We start from the raw sequence: 16,969 nt of genomic DNA on the forward strand, positions 1-16,969 counted from the left end.
TACAGCTTCACCTGGCGAAGACGTTTGTTTGATGTTCCTGGACTGGTTTTTCTTAAACTGCAAAACATCTGCAAAGCTTTCATCCAGTCCTAAGAGAGAAGGATGCAGAATAGTGTAAAAAAACAAAATCAGACACAGCTTCTTGCAGTGGACTAGACATCTAAAAAGGTACATTAAATATCTGAAGTATTCCTCAGCTTCAAGTTTTATGCAATTCCAAATATCCATATTAAAATAATAAAGCAAAATCCTTATCTTCAATAAGCAAATACAAATTAAGGATTTGCAAATCAGAAGCACTGTCTCTTTTGGAAATACCAAACATTGTTAATTGGATATACACAGACAATGCGACCTTTAACAAATTTCCTGTCTAGTAATATTACATTAAATTGCAAATGATATATAAAATGAAGCAAAACCTGCTTAGTTCTGAGAAAATAACATTTAACAAGACAAACTATTCTGATTTTTTCCTCTCAATTATGCTACTATTCCTGTCATAATACCGAGTATAATTCAAATGTAAACTAAACAGCATTAACAGAGAAACACTAAAAAGGATATCCTACATCTTCCTTTTGTCTTCTCATAGACTTATATAGTAGAACAGATGGATTCCATTTTAATAAAGAAAATGAATAGGCCACCTAGGACCAAACTGACTTTAGAAAATTTGTGGTTTTTTTTATTATTATACAAATAATCTGCTAAGAGGCACCATCAACTCACCAGACTCCCTCTGAAAAAGTGTAAGAAAGTTCCTAATGTAAGAACTTTGTTCGGGAGTCTTGGCTTTAGAAGGTAGGAGAAAAGGTACAGCTTCATCCTCGTGTTTCTGTCCCACAACCATCATACTTTACACTGCTGCTGCAAAGCTCAGAATGTAGGTTTTGATCGATTGCATTCTAAAGACGATCTCAAAGATCTGCCAATTAATCTCAAAGTACAATTTAACAGTGTCATTAAAAAACCCCACAACAATGCTTGAATCTTATCTTTCACCGTATGTTCCATACGTTTAAAAAAAATACAGGAGCATCATCTACTGCAACCTTTCTCAGCTAGACTACTTTGAGTCAGGCTTCGAATTTCTAAACCTTCCACAGAAGGAAAAGGTTCCAAATGTGCAGCGCCAAGTTTAGTGGCTTGCTTCTTTATTCTAAAGTGGTAGCAATAAAAGAGCCAAAGGCCTCCTAAATACTATGAATTAACAAGTGTTTTGCAGATACACAGTGCACCTTTAGACTCAATCATAACAGGAAAAACCTATCTTTTTAAATGCCAAAGCTTACAGCAGTGAGAACAATGCACCAGTAGCATTGTTCTTCTACGTTCAATTACGTTTTGTACAAAACAAAGACAACATGTGATCCATTCCATAAGATGGCTGCTTTGATATCTATTTGCACTATAAAAGAATCATCATTTTTGCTCAATATATAAAAAAATCTAGTCTGCTACAAAATGTTAGACAGTAAAAAAAATCACGATCTTCTCACAACAGAAGCATCTACACAAGAACTGACTTGTGTGGACCAAAACCATATTATTAACAGAGCTGTACTCTGTAAAAGATACAGCAAACAGCGTGTTAGATCAATCAAAATCAAAAGTAGATTAAGTCAAATATTTGGGGAACATGGCAGGATGTATTATTGCCTTCTACACACTCTTCTGTTAGTTTCTAGAACTCACAAGACATTGGACATGACAAAAACGTACCCACACGTTCACGGTTGTAGAAATTAATGTATATATTCTCAATTACTGCATGATGCTTCTCAGAGATGATACACTGACAGTTGTGTGATAAACACCAGCGCAACATTCAGATGTTGTCCCAGATACTTCCATAAAGTCATGATAGTTTAACAGGAAAATCTGTCCTTTCCTGTGTATACAGCACTACAAGGATAATAAATTTGTACTGCCTAAGCGCTCTAAAAAGCTTTAATTCCATTCAAATTAAATCAAATGCAAAGCCTAACTTCTGATGCAACTTGTAAACACCAGAATTGTAACCTCAATAAATAAGAGCATTGTCTCATCTTATACTCTCCTACAGGTAAGTGGCTTTCAGTGCATTAAGCTCCTGTCTTAACAATTACATCACTTTTCATGCACAATCAGGGCCCAAAACTATGCAAAACTATTGATTCAGGAACAGGAAAAACTGTCTGTGGAAGACAGTTTCACATCAGGAAAGTACTCCTGAAGGAAAAGTCCTGGAGAGCAAATTATTTTTCTGTATTGAATTATGCCAGAAGTTATGTTCTCCAAAACATACAGAAGAATATAACCTAAGTTCATTCCACAGGACCTGAACTCGTCCTAACTAAAAATCCCCAAGTACAAGTAACACAGGTACCGGATTCTCAAGAAAAGCTACTTCCCTCATAGATCTCCTTCTACTATATCATAACACCTGCTAATACAAACTTGACCATTATCTTATTTATGGTACTCTTGCTTTTGACTGGTCTAGTGGTTGGCAACATTGCCCACAGCAGGGGGGTTGAAACTAGAGGATCTCTGAGGTCCTTTTCAACCCAGGCTATTCTATGATTCTATGAGAAGAAGGGTAGTATCACTGAACACTGCAATGCCAAAAAAAAAAAATCACTTTAACAATTATATTTACCAACAAAAGCTCTCACCTGTGCTTGTTCTGGAGTTTCGCCTGCAAAGTAAAAGATGTAATGCTCTTCACTAAAGTGCTGAACTACTATCTGAAAACAGTTTGGCCTTAAAGATAAACAGAAAAAAAATGTTTTATTAATCTTTGTAATATTTACAGACACCTTCAGTTATTAAGCTCAGACTGGACATTAGGAAAAATTTCTTTACACTGTGAGAGCGGTCAGACACTCACACAGGCTTCCTACAGAGGCAGCAGATGCCCCATGCCTGTCAGTGTTTAAGAAGCATTTGGACAATGCCCTCAATAATGTGCTTTAACTTCTGGTTAGACCTGAGGCGGTCAGTCTCCAGGATTTCTGAAGGTCCCTTTCAATCGAACAATTCTAATCCTAGCGTGCCAAAATTAAGTTTACACTGAACTAATAACTTTCTGCTGATTTTGTGAAAGGAATATTGAACATGAAATAGATTTGTTTTTGCAGAGACAGGAAAGACTGACAAAAAATATTCTCAGGTATTTCAAAATCACATTTTTGCTTGAACGTGTTTCTTTTAAGAAAATCCTATCTCGGCACAGCTAGTTTGCTGCTGAGCATTAAGAAACTTTTAGAATGTTTTATATTGTATAAGAGAGTATACTGACATAGTCAAGGCAGTAAGTAATCACCTTGGGACATAAATACTCGCCACTAAGACCTATTCCCACAAACTTTTAAAAACAAGCAAATGTTCAGCATTAGTTCCTAAGTAATTAAAGACACATTAAAGATTTGTTCTTTCAGGATTTCAGGAAATACTACCATAAGAAATCCCCTACATGAATGTGCCCCAAGGGTCTCGTGACCAATTAAATGTGTACTGGGTGACACACCAATCATCTGATACATACCGCTAAATCTCTACATGGAATTATGGGGTCTTGGCCATTTTGTATACCACCATTCCTTCGTCAAATACACTAACAAGTGTTAAATTACAAGCCTTTTAAAATGATGCTTCATTCACAACCTTCCACATTATGTTCAAGGAAATTTAGCTGTCCCAATCACTGCATTACACAAACAATCTTATTTCTTTTCCAGTGGGATTTCAGCTTTCTATTCTCCATCTGTTTCACTGCCTGGTGAAACACCAACATGGCATTTTGTGTCCATGTTGCAGAATGGGGAAGGAAGGGCAGGAAGTAACCAGAGTTAGGGCTATTTAAATCACTGCCCTCAAAGAAACAAGCAAAACTACAAACCTCACTGTACTTCTGAGAAAAGGGCAAAAGCAGAGTTTGGGCTTGTTTCTCTTGTTTTATTTTGTTTCCTTCTTCTAGCAGCAGCTACTTGAAGTATAGGAGGTTCTTTATCTCAGCTACAGTTCCTCACTATCAACTTGCTGCAGTTGATGCAGCCTGGCATTTCCTTCTACCCACATTCAGAACCACTTACTGTCCAACTCCACTTTAACCCAGAGCACGGTGCTTCTTAACAGGAAGTTATTAAACAAACTGTCCCTTCTTTACAATGTACAAATGTACACCAAAGCTTCCTTCAAAATTGCCAACTTACATACAGAAAATTTCAATAGTGTTTATCATGGTTAGTTCCGTGGCTTTTCAGAATTTTTAAGAGTAAAAAAATTTGGTAGAACAAAACAAACACGTATTTGTAGTTGAAGAAATACCAGTAGTTTTAGCATCTAATTTGACAGGTTCTTTTTTTTTTTTCCCCAATAGCACTGTTAGCTACAAATCACCTTTAATTAGGTAGTAAGATATATGGGATAGCCACAATTTCTATGTACATGTTTTTCTATGTAAAACTTCTAGGAGAAGGTGTTCACACTACTCCTATGCAGTATGAACAACACCAAGCTGAGCAGTGCAGTCAATACACTGGAGGACAGGGAAGCCATCCAGAGGGACCCAGAGAGGCTGGAGATGTGGGCCCACAAGAACCTAATAAGCTTCAACAAGGGCAGATGTAGGGCGCTGCACTTGGGCCGGGGCAATCCCAGGTATTTATACAAACGGGGGGAAGAACTCCTTGAGAGCAGCCCTGCGGAGAAGGACTTGGGGGTCCTGGTGGATGAGAAGCTGGACATAAGCCAGCAGTGTGCGCTGGCAGCCCGGAGGGCCAACTATATTCTGGGCTGTATTGAAAGAGGAGTGGCCAGCAGGGAGAGGGAGGTGGTGGTCCTCCTCTACTCAGCTCTTGTGAGGCCCCATCTGGAGTACTGCATCCCGGCCTGGGGCCCTCAGTACAAGAAAGATGCAGAGCTCTTGGAATGAGTTCAGAGGAGGGCCAAGATGATCAGAGGGTTGGAGCACTTCTCCTGTGAAGAAACGTTGAGGGAACTGGGCTTGTTTAGTTTGGAGAAGAGAAGGCTCTGGAGAGACCTCATTGTGGCCTTCCAATATTTAAAGGGAGCGTATAAACAGGAGGGGGTACGACTGTTTACGAGGGTAGATAGTGATAGGACAAGGGGGAATGGTTTTAAACTGACACAGGGGAGATGTAGGTTAGATATTAGGAGGAAGTTTTTCACTCAGAGTGTGGTGACACACTGGAACAGGTTGCCCAGGGAGGTTGTGGATGCCCCATCCCTGGAGGCATTCAAGGCCAGGCTGAAAGTGGCTCTGGGCAGCCTGGTGTAGCGGTTGGTGACCCTGCAAACAGCAGAGGGGTTGAAACTAGATGACTATTATGGTCCTTTTTAACCCAGGCCATTCTACGATTCTGTGATTCTATATGACAATAAATACAAATTGGTGGACTTATAAACTATCAATAAGCAAATATGTAACCTCTTTCTTGCTAACTACCAGCAATATCAGGAAGACTTTTTATTCTCAATTTCTTCATTAATAATCACATGCCTTGCAGTTGGCATAGTTTGGTCAAAAATACTACAGTAAAATAAGACTTGATGCAAAAATGGCCTCTGAATATAGCTCTAACAAAAATACTCATCTTAAACAGAAAACTACTTACAAACTCTGCCCACACAGGCATTTTGGAATTGATAAAATTCTTAATCTTGTCAATTCTTGGTTCAAACTGGTTTAAACCCTCAGCATTAGTTCATTTCTCACATATCTATCATGAAACATGGAACAATTATTATGCTCAACATTCAAAAATGATAATGCAAACCCTGAATCATTACCACACCTTATTTCATAAAAAAGTTTTAACTTAAAATACTAAAATTCTTAATTACAATCTGTTTAGGAACAGTTACTAGCAATTGAGTATGAACCAAGAGTTGCTATCAGTACTGAGCAACTAGCTCACTAGCAACAAATTGCACTTGCATTGTGCATGTCTCAAACTAACAGTCAAGTCTCCCGCTGCAGACAAGAGTTATGAGCCAGCATCCTACCTGCCAAACAAGCTGTCATGTACTCCATAGACGGAACACACGCTAAGGTCTATTAGTCCTTTGGGTTTTGTGGCTCGTTTTTCACTTTCAAAATAAATAAGCTGGGCATCATTTCCCTCTAATATAAAGTACAAGTTTTTCCATCTTTTTCCTTTACCTGTAGAAAAGTAAAGCCAGAAGTTATGATCGTTTTAAAGAAAATGTGAATTCTGTAAATTAAGGTAACAAAACAGAGAAGTTCGTTTTTGTCAAGTGTCAAGTAGAAGGATATTTAGCTAATCACTATTACAATAACACAGCTATCACTGTAAAGGACCAACAAAAACAATTTCTGACTTTCTGAGGTGTACTTGGTTACATCTCAACACTTGCAGTGCAAGGCTGTTGCGATGACACCCAGTCAAAGGCTAATACCTGCAAGTATGATATCCTGTCCTCCAATGGGAGGACTCCTTCTCTGACAAACTGGCCTAACCTTCCCACAAGAAAATTTTGGCTACAAACTTGTTTTTCCACAGTCTTGTTACGGCAAACTTGCTTGTTTACAACCTTGGGACAGAGCACCTGCAAACCTAGCAGGCATAAAACGATGCCTGAGAAGGACCCCAATAGGTCATCATCTTCATATTCCTGGTGGTCATCGTTACTGTTTGCTGGTTCAAGACTACAGTCTCTGGACAAGTGCACACACCCTTCCCCCATCCCTTCTCCAGCACTGCAGGCTGATGCTGGAACTCTTCAAACAGACCTTTTAAGTAGACTGGTGACCAATCTTTTTCCTGTCAATTTTTCTGACTCTCATTCCTTCTGTTTTCTTCAGTTTTCTCTTTTCATTCTTTTTCTCTCATAAAATTATTAAGTAACCACAAGATCTACTTCAGTTTCTTAAAAGCCATTTCTCTTGTGAAGTTGTTAAGTCAAAGTTGTTAAGGAATTGTGAGGCCTATGCTGGCTCCTTATCATCATATAGTTTAGCTGCACAGCTTAAGACAGATTCTAAGTACTAAAGTGTCAAAATTTTGAGATAATTGTTCACCAGTATTTTGGGGATAACTGTTGCATGTAGGATACCATTAAAATAAATGATTGTGTGTGGAATTCTACACATCATTTTACCTTAGCCTCACTAGGGGCATTCGTGAATGTGGTCATCAGTTCCCTCCCCTTACGGGCAGGACGTGACGATCACACAAGGTAAAATATTGGTATACGTAACACAATTTTATGCAACATGTAGCCATATCTGGACACTCATCACAGATTTACGTACAGTTGCAAAAGGCTCCTTAAGCATCTTAATCTCAACAAGATTAAGCAAGTGCATATGAGCTGCCTGGACACTGTGTTCATATGAGTAGGAAGACTCTGTGTCTGTATAGTTAACAAATTACATCCTGATTCTGTGATCCAATTCATTACAACAACTTAATTAGTAAATAGACTCTTGACAAGAGAAAGTTACTCCTGAACTCTGACCAATTTGCACCAGGAAAAACACAGTATCTTCAAAAAGTATGAATGAAGAGCAGAAATAGGAATAACTTACAAGCAGATCTGAACCAGAATCACACACTTATATCCAATAATTTGGCTATTTTCACTTGTTCCAGAGAAATTAAACTCTGAACTCCAATGGATGAGATCTTTCTGGAACTAATTCATATAGAAGTCACAGTATGATTCAGAAAAAAATGAGCCTTATCATTATAGTTTGAATATGATAAATCCACCACAGTAGTATGGTTTTGAAAAGATAACTCTACCACCCAGTTATTACACTGTCTGCTAGATGGCTGAGAGATTATACTGAATTTGTTCCATACGTGGCTATGTGCAGCTCTCTACATCTACGCAGTACTTCTGTCTGCATTTTTAAGTACCTCATTATCTCTTTTAGCTAAAAGGTTTTCACTTCATTCTCATCTGATTCTTCACTCTAGGACACCCCTGTACACCTCTCAGAATTAGTTTTCTTAATAGAAGATACGTTTTCCTTGTTCTGTTCAGAAATTCTGTGGCTTTGTGGATTTTTATTTCCCTTTTATATTTGGCTATATTTGAAATCATACCTTTCTTCTACTTTTTTTGCTTGCTATCTACATTATTAACTGTAACTTATCCTCTTAGCTATGGACTCCATCACCTGTAAAAACCACACTATTCATAGTTCTTCTGTTTTCATTGCTGTTGATTAAAGAAAAACAAAGTAGAAATAAAAAAAATTTGTAAGGGACTAGTTTCCTCAGAACTTTAAAGACTTGCTTAGTGGCTAACCAGCCACTCTGCCCCAAGCCTCTGTGTTGTGTGGGGGCTGTCCTGGTCAACGTGCAGGACCGAGCATTTGGTCTTGTTGAATTCCTCAGGGATATAATAATACAATAATAATGTGAATCATGCCGTTAACTTTTAATCTACTCATTATAAATTATGGTGATGGTATCAGCGTTAAAACCCTAAAGAAGTCCCCATGTATCTTACAGATAAAAAAATATTTTTTTAACTTAAAATATGCAATCTAGTCTAGAATAACAAAATAGCTCTCATCTTCAATGATTGGATTTATACCCTTCTATCTTCAATCTATTCTGTCTGCAAAAATATGAGCTTCAAATAATGCACAATTTTTTTTAAATCAAAATACACTTCATTTAATGAACTTGAAATCTACCCTTGTCAAACATGCCTAATACTGTACTCCAATTTTTTTCTGAAAAACTGCCAATCACCACTATACTGCACGTAGTTTAGGTTATCATGTTTTTCGTATGCTATTTAGGAAAGAGACTTTTTCATACTCTTCACACATTTTTTCCATCTTATCCACTTCTATGTTGTCCTTTCTAGTACCAGTTTTATACAAAAAGTTACTAAGCAAACATCCATGTTTGTTTCCAAAAAAAACTTCAGTAGAACTCACTTTTTTTCAGAAGATAGCCTTTTTTGACAATATTTTTATAAAAAGCATCCTTAGTTTTGCGACGAATTGTATTGTAGATTTCTTTTCCATCCAGTGTATCATTAAACACTTGCTCTTGGTGCTAGAAAAGAAGGAAGAAAACAACACATTTTAAGCTCAGAAATTGCTATCAAAAAATCACACACTTTGAAGCTGCAACCAAGATCATCTTACTAACAAAAACTTTAATATTGTGCTCTACATTGCTTTATTAAAATGCATAAAATTAATACAACACACTTGCTAGAAATGCATTAACTATTTTCTATAGAATTATCAGATCAGAATTATCAGACGTCTTCAAAACAGACCAACTTTTACGAAGTACCACCTGTGTCTTTTTAACATTAAACAGAAAGCAGCATCTCTCACAGCAACTTCTGTAAAACTTGTGAGAGTCTTGAAAATTACACCTATTTCTACCAAAGCTTTTCAGACAGAGTAATAAGAGATAAATTTACTCTGAAGCTACAAGAATGGTGCAGACCATAATTAAAATTGACATGCTCGCAAAGCTGAATATTTCCTCATTAATCTCATTAAAATTAAAATATGTTCTAATTGGGTAGAACTGTAACAGAAGACAACAGAAGAAAGAAGCAACATGAAATAGATAAAGGGTAAGTCACACAGAAAACTTTAAGATTTGTAAAGTCAAGTAGCAAATGGGAACAAAGTAGCAAATTGAACAAAACAATACAGGCAAGATGAAAAATACTTTGGTAATACTAACAGGAATGACAGGACCTACAATGGTAACAACATCCAGATGTTTATGAACTCAAGGTAATCTCCATAACTATGCAAGAACAGTGCACAAAACAGACCTAGCGATGAAGGTTTTTTAGTAACCTTTCCATTAACATAGGAAGTCCATAACACCCACATCAATAGTAAGCATGACATCTGAACTTCTTTTTTCTTGGAGAACATAAACTATGGCAGTATGGGAAACAAAGGCAACACACAGCCAAACCTAAAAAATCACCACTGGTCACTAAATTTTTAAACAAAGAAAAGTTCAAACATGAGTAAATTAAAAGCATATGAAGTAGTCTCATGGAAAATTAGTCAAAGAAATTAACAGAAAAAAATCAGAAAAGGAACTGCAAATGCACATGCAAAAAATCTTAGATTAATTCAATTAATGCCACAGTTCAAAAGGAGCTATAGAGCATGAGGAAAGTTTACTAGCAAAACCTTCAAGGATGAATCTCCAGATACACATTTGCTTTTTGTCCCAGCCACACTACTGAGTGCAAGTTAACAGTAGCAAACAACTGGGGAGTGTCAGTGGCACAAGAAAATCAACAATACAGGAAAGATTGGAATGATAACTTGCAAGTCTGCTAATGCAACATAAAAGTTGTATCTGTTGATACCTATCAATAGAAAACAGGAGATGAGAAATCTGAATGCTTGAGTCATTCACAGGATGGCTGAGCAATAAACATTATGCAGCTATGTCAATGTATTGTGCTGTGGTAGGGACAGGACAGAGGCACGTTCACAGCACTATCTATGGTGCTGTACTTCGGATTTTTGCCAAAATAGTGTTGATTAACACACCAAGGTTTTGTCTCTTGCTAAGCAGTGCTTGCACAGCACCAAGGGTGTCTCTGTCACTCACCTCACCATGAGGAGGCTGGGAACGGAAAAGAACCTGGGCATGGACACAGCAAAAACAGCAGGCCTGTACTGACTGAAGGGGCACTGCATGCCACATAACTCTGCAATGACACTAAAACTGCGGTTGTTTGTGTTCTGGAGCGACTGATGCTCAAATACTAGCTGGGCATCAGTCTGCTTGTAGGAGGTAGTGAGTGATTGCCTTTGTATAACAAAAACCGCGTATTTTTTCCTCCTCTTTTCTTAGCTAAAAATTTGTCTCAACCAAGGAGTTTTTCTTTTAGTCATGCTCTTCCTAGTCTCTCTCCCATTCCATGGGATAAAAGAATAAACAGGCAGCTCTGCAGGCGCTTGGCTGCTCACTAGAGCCAGCCTACCACAGAAAATGACACGGAATCACAACATGCAGTGGCTTAGGGTAGAAGGGACCTTAAAAACCCACCCAGCTCCAACCCCCTGCCATGGTCAGGGCTGCCCCCCGGCAGACGAGGCTGCGAAGGGCTCCATCCAGCCTGGCCTTGAATGCCTTCTGGGATGGGGCACCTACAGCTTCTCTGGGCAGCCTGTGACAGGGCCTCACCACCGACTTATAGAATCATAACAGAAATATCCTTGATGTTTTAAGTATGTTATTTAAATATTTAAATAAAAATTCATTTCTTTTTGTGAAGAAGGAAAAATTACTAATGATATGGCTGTTCAGGTCCATCTTATTCAGGAAAGATGAGCTTGCACTGGAATTAGTCACAACAGAGTAATGATAAGAAGGAATGGTATGAGGAGAAAAAATTGGTTTTAATATGCTTAACTTAGGGATCTGATTAAGGGAGAACGTAGGATAGAATGACCTTCTGTGAAAGGGCAAGAGTGCTCCTGAACAAGCCCTGCAATTGTAACACGTTTCCTCTGGGAGGAGAAAAACTCCAGACACTATAGATTGGAGTGTACTGTGGTTTCCTCCAGCACACTACTACAGCACAGCACTGTTCAGCCAGGGACCAAAGCTGGGGGCACAGATCAGAGGATGAACACCTCAGTGCACAGACAGTTTATTGTATTTTCTGTTGACTACAAGACAACTTTAGGTAAGTGAATGCATATAAAGATAAAATGAAAGAAACACATTCTTATATTATAAATAGATTGATGATGATCAAGGCTTCAGCAAATGCTCAGAAATGAAATCTTACCTGCATTGGAACAGGATCTTTAAGGTAATATCCTTCAACAATTTGTTCTTTTCTATAGTGCTCAATGATGTCAGCAATACTGTTTCAATAAGAAAAACAGGATTTTAATATTAAACTTGTTAGCTTATCCTGTGAGAAAACTTGCTCTTCTGTTCAGATCACTGAAAAAAAATTCTCATAATTTTTAAAATAAAATGGTGTTAAATATCAAAAATCCCATTTGTAGCAACAAGAATTTACTAATACCAAAATCATATTAATATCTTATGAATACTAATACTAAGCTGAACTCTACAGAATATTTTACTTAGTTCCTTAACATGCCAAAGAAGGACAATGTTTTTTCCATATTCAAATAGTGCATGTGCATTATCAGCTCTCCTAACAGGCTGAAAACTGCTATTTCATTAGCAAGAATTTTCAAAGTCTTCTAGTAACTAGGGAAGGGGTAGGATGGTAGATGCTGCACTGACCAAAGCATTTTATTTCTAGGAGAAGAGCAGAAAACAGAGAAAGTTTTTTTAAGAGATTATATTTAGAAATCACAAAGCTTTTACGTTAAATTAAATACACAAACAACAGTACTTCTCTACAGAAGACTACATCCTGACGGTCAGATTTAGATTACAAGTTGGAAGGCTCAGGAGAGAAACAGTGACAAATACAAACTAAAATCCAAAGTAGCAGTTGCTTTATTTTTACAGTTACTGAAATTTACACTGTAATGAACACGAACACTGTACACGAACGAAACATTCATACACAAAACATCAACCTGGAAAAACGATAATTAAATAAGTAAAAAAAATATAAGCTGAACGTGTTTTCTCACTCATAGTTTATTGGTGTATGCAGATGTAACATAAGCACACAGTGATGACACTTTTAGACTCACTGCAAGAAGACAGAACTTCGCCCCATACAGGAAAAAAAAATTACTGTAAATATACTGTAAAAATAATCTCCAGAATACGTCAAAAAAGCAACAGCAAGACATCTTAGTTCAGTTTTCTTTCTTCTAAAGTAATGAATAAGTATGCATTTGATCAAATAATGAACTGTTCCACAAAAAAATTCAGCTTTGCAAAATGACTTTGGTTACTAATAATTTTAGTTCTTACTGAAATGTCATTATCTGAACATCATTTCTTGCATAAAAATTTTAAATTTACAGCACTGCACAAAAAGACTCAGTCATATTATCTAGCATGTAGAATAGCCACTGCCAACATCTTTTTATAAATAAAACAGCATTAAATATTTTTTCACATTAATCAAATCATGAATACCTTGACTGTCAATGCTTCCTCTCTTTCCTTGGTTAAAAATGCCAGCAGGAGTTCCTCAACATAAGAAAAAAGTGCCTAACCTCTTCCAATTTTGTAAAATGGGCTGAAGAATAAATTCAACTATGTTTGAGAACTCATCTGGTAGTTAGTGTATCACAGAGACTAGTACTTTTTGCCTTGATAGTGTATCACAGAGACTAGTACTTTTTGCCTTGATGGAAGGATTGAAGACCTGGTCTTAGCCCTCTCCTCTGAAGTGAGCTCAGTTCAGATGGTCATGTATACAGGCTTTAACATTAATGCAGCTCAAATGCTCAACAAACAGAACATTGCAACACACAAAGATACCAAATATCCTCAAGTACACTAGAAAAAGTAACTTTGCAAGAGATGAGAGCTATCCAATTTGAAAGCAGTAAAGCATGAAATCAGACTAACTACTGGACTAACCTCAGGGACAGGAAAACAGGAGCACTTCTCTGTTTGACAGCAACAAAAATCTTATTTACAGAAAATGCATCAAGGGAAATATAAATAAGCAAAATTATTATTAAACTCAGTTTGATAATCAAAAGTAAAGATGGATCTCAATACTACATTATAGCAGCAATTTTAAAATGCTTAGCACAAGAGCGTGTTCCTCAGGACTTGACTCCTTGGATAATTTTAACAGTATCTCATCATCATGAAAACTGTTTTTTTTTAAATACTTAAAGGGATGAATTGAGTTTTTCCAGTTGCTGACATTTCAAGTAATGAAGAATCCAGAAAGCAGAAATAAGCAGCAACACTCTACACATTGTTAAGTTGTGAAGAAAAAGTATGGACATATGAGACTTAAAATGCTCAATCTTTAAAAGTACAGACTAACTCATCAATTGGAAGCAAAAATATTTTCCAATAAACTAGTCAATTTTCAAACTGTCTCATTTCTCAAATCTCAAATTCACTCTACAAAATGTTGAGTCAGCATTTCTGATCTTTGCAACAGAAGCACTGGTAACAAACAAAAACCCCTAATTTCACTGGCTCTTTTTTTTTTTTTTAAAGGTTCTGCCATATAGGTTGAATTTAGTAAAGAAGATAGGTGGAAAGGACAGAAGAAATGGCCTGATACATGTCTCCTACCACATTTTCTAAAATTGGAACAGAAACACTGACATCATTTAAAACAAACAAAACCACAAAAACTGTAAACATTTATGAAAGTTTTCCACAGGCCTGCTGAACATGGAAGGCACTTCTAGAGATCACCTAGTTGAAAGCAAGGACAGCTAAGGCAGATTGCTCCGGACTCTGGTCAGCAGTTCCAAAGGTGAAGATACCACAACTTTCTGGGCAATGTGCTTCACTGTTCAATCACTCTTTCAGTGAAAGAAGCTTGCCTTACATTTAAATGGAGTTTCCTGCATTTCATTTCGTACTCACTACCTCTTCTCCCGTTGTCATAAAGCATCAGTAAGAAATGTCTGGATCTGTCTTCTCAGCTCCCTCCCATCAGGTACTCATGCACTCAAGTAAGATCCCCCTAGGCCTTCTCAAGGTTAAATCAAACTCAGCTCTCTGGGTCTCTGCTTGTACGTTCCAGACTTCGCACTCTTGTTGGAAGCCTACAGCACCTGGACACGGCATTCCAGAGTTTCCAACACCAACAACTAACTAACCTTACTCTGCTCAGTTTCAGAGACAGGACCAAATCAGACACATCTAAGATAGTGTTGCTCTATGCTGGTAACTGCTGATTTTACAAACAAGAGTTCTTGACACACAGCAAGAACACCAACACAGCAACATCACCACAGGGCTAGGTCAGGTTCGGATACAGTTACTTTTCTTCACTGCAGCCTGAACAGTGTTGTGTTTTGGATTTGTGACTACAACTCTGTTCTGGTAACACAATGTTTGTTTTGGCTATTACTGAGCAATAGTTTCAGTGTTAAGGTTCTACCCTTGCTTCCAACTCTACCCACCTCTCCACAAAGGGGGCCAGAGGTAGACAAGACACTGGGAGGGGACACAGCCAGGACAGCTGAGCCAAATTGACTAAAAGGATATTCCATACCATATGGCATCATGCTCAGCAATAGGAGATGAAGAGGAGGATGAAGAGAGAGATGTTAAAAGAACAGCGGAGGATTGAAGCCAGCTGGCAGCTGGACACCTAAGAGTGCCATCTCACTCTACCTTCAAAAGGACAGGACAGAATGTGTGAAAACTTGTGGATCAAGATAAAAACAGTTTAAAAAGTGAAGAAGTGGCAGGGAGGGGAAGATTCAGTGATGCAAAGGCAAATCACTCACCACAAGCAGACTGATGGCCAGACAAACTCTGACTGACTATTCTGGAACACCAAACACCTCTTTCTGTTTTTATTCCTTAGTGTATCAATTTGGTCAGCCTGGGTCTCCGGAAAACAATGTTGTACAAGCACCACTCAGCAACAGCCTGAATTATGGAGTATTTATCAACATTTAATTACAAATCCCAATCATGTCACCATATTGCTGGTGTGAAGAATTAACTAGCCAAAACTCAATACAGCCTCTAAGAACTGATCTTGTCAGTCGTTCCTTGAAAATGTACAAAGGCAACTAAAGGTGTAACTTGTGATCTTCTCTCACTATGTACACTGTATATAACGCTATACACCAGGACCTTCAAGTGTATAGCTGAAAGACTGACTGGTTATTCTCCAGAGCCGATATTAAGAAATGAAATAATGGAAGCCATCTCTTTTTGACAAGAGATACTGAGAAATTTATATACAAGGCAGTGAGAACACACACAAAAGAAAAAGGTTAGAGGAAAAAATAGCCTTCCTGTGCAGCACAGAATATTAAGCTCCCATGGGTTCTACCCAGCACCATTTTCACCAGGATAACACAGAACAACTTGCCTCACATTCAGAATACAAGCAGAGATATACCTAAACCTACCCTCTTAGTTTAAAACCACTGTCACTACATTCCCTCATAAAGAATGCATCTCCATTAACTTAGTATGTCTTTCTTCTAGATTCAGCCACCTCTTTTTTCTCCTTCACTATGGAAGATCTTTGCAACATAGGCACCAAAAACTGAGAAGTTTTACAAGGAGATTGTTGTAACTTAGTGTTGCTTAATGTTACAATCTTGTTTTCCATTAAACACCATGGAAAGAAACTTCTTCAGCTAAATGTAATTTATATACAAACTTCAAGTGAATCCAGCATTGGAAAATCAGTTTTCTGAAGTAGTGATTTAATGCAGTAACTTTCTGAAGTTGCTGCAAAACCACTTGAGACTAGTAAGACTTCAACTGATTTACTAATTAGTTTGACACCATCTACTGTGATGGCCTCTGGCCTACCATCCTCCTAATAAGCTGTTTTAACGAGAGAATGGGCAAAAGGGTATTTACCTTCAAGAAAGGCTGACAGTGCAGCTACTTTGACTTTCAATGAGGATGTCTGCAGGCCAGACTGATTAATGTGGAAGTTATTCAAGCATTCTGGGTGTGGGATAGGCATAGATTCATAAGGTTCCAATTGTTCAGCCTCACACCTTCGTCTGTTGGAAGTCACATAAAGTCCACTGAGACCCTGACATTTTCTCAGACATACCAGCTGCTGGATTTCTACCCACTCAGATGCCAAGCTGGAAGTGAGAAAAGTTCTCCTATGGGATGGAGAATGCTCTGCAGCATTCAGACCAAAGATTTTCTGATTTTTTTGTGGCAGGAAATGATGTTCATGAAAACATGGAGGTGAGCTTTTACCACTGAGAAGTCTTGTATCTTTAACAACTCTGTAAGTATGATTATCAGTGCTGGATTCACAGCTTCTTCAAATGAGAAAATGAGAAATAGATATCATTGTTTCTTTTTTTTTTTTTTCAGATTATTGTATTATT

General features: G+C 37.7%; 1 protein-coding gene across 1 annotated transcript in view; it reads right to left on the bottom strand.

Annotated features, from left to right (window-relative positions):
- Positions 1-16,969, bottom strand: part of RASA1 (RAS p21 protein activator 1) — a 60,900-nt gene that overhangs the window by 19,354 nt on the left and 24,577 nt on the right. The window contains exons 9-13 of the mRNA XM_021380075.1: positions 11,791-11,869; positions 8,933-9,053; positions 6,016-6,172; positions 2,661-2,748; positions 12-89 (exon numbers count right to left, since the gene is read on the bottom strand). Of these exons, the coding sequence (XP_021235750.1) occupies positions 12-89; positions 2,661-2,748; positions 6,016-6,172; positions 8,933-9,053; positions 11,791-11,869 (523 nt within the window). The remainder of the gene's footprint in view (positions 1-11; positions 90-2,660; positions 2,749-6,015; positions 6,173-8,932; positions 9,054-11,790; positions 11,870-16,969) is intronic.

Source organism: Numida meleagris, chromosome Z, assembly GCF_002078875.1.
Source record: "Numida meleagris isolate 19003 breed g44 Domestic line chromosome Z, NumMel1.0, whole genome shotgun sequence".
In the NCBI taxonomy this organism is placed as follows: domain Eukaryota; kingdom Metazoa; phylum Chordata; class Aves; order Galliformes; family Numididae; genus Numida; species Numida meleagris.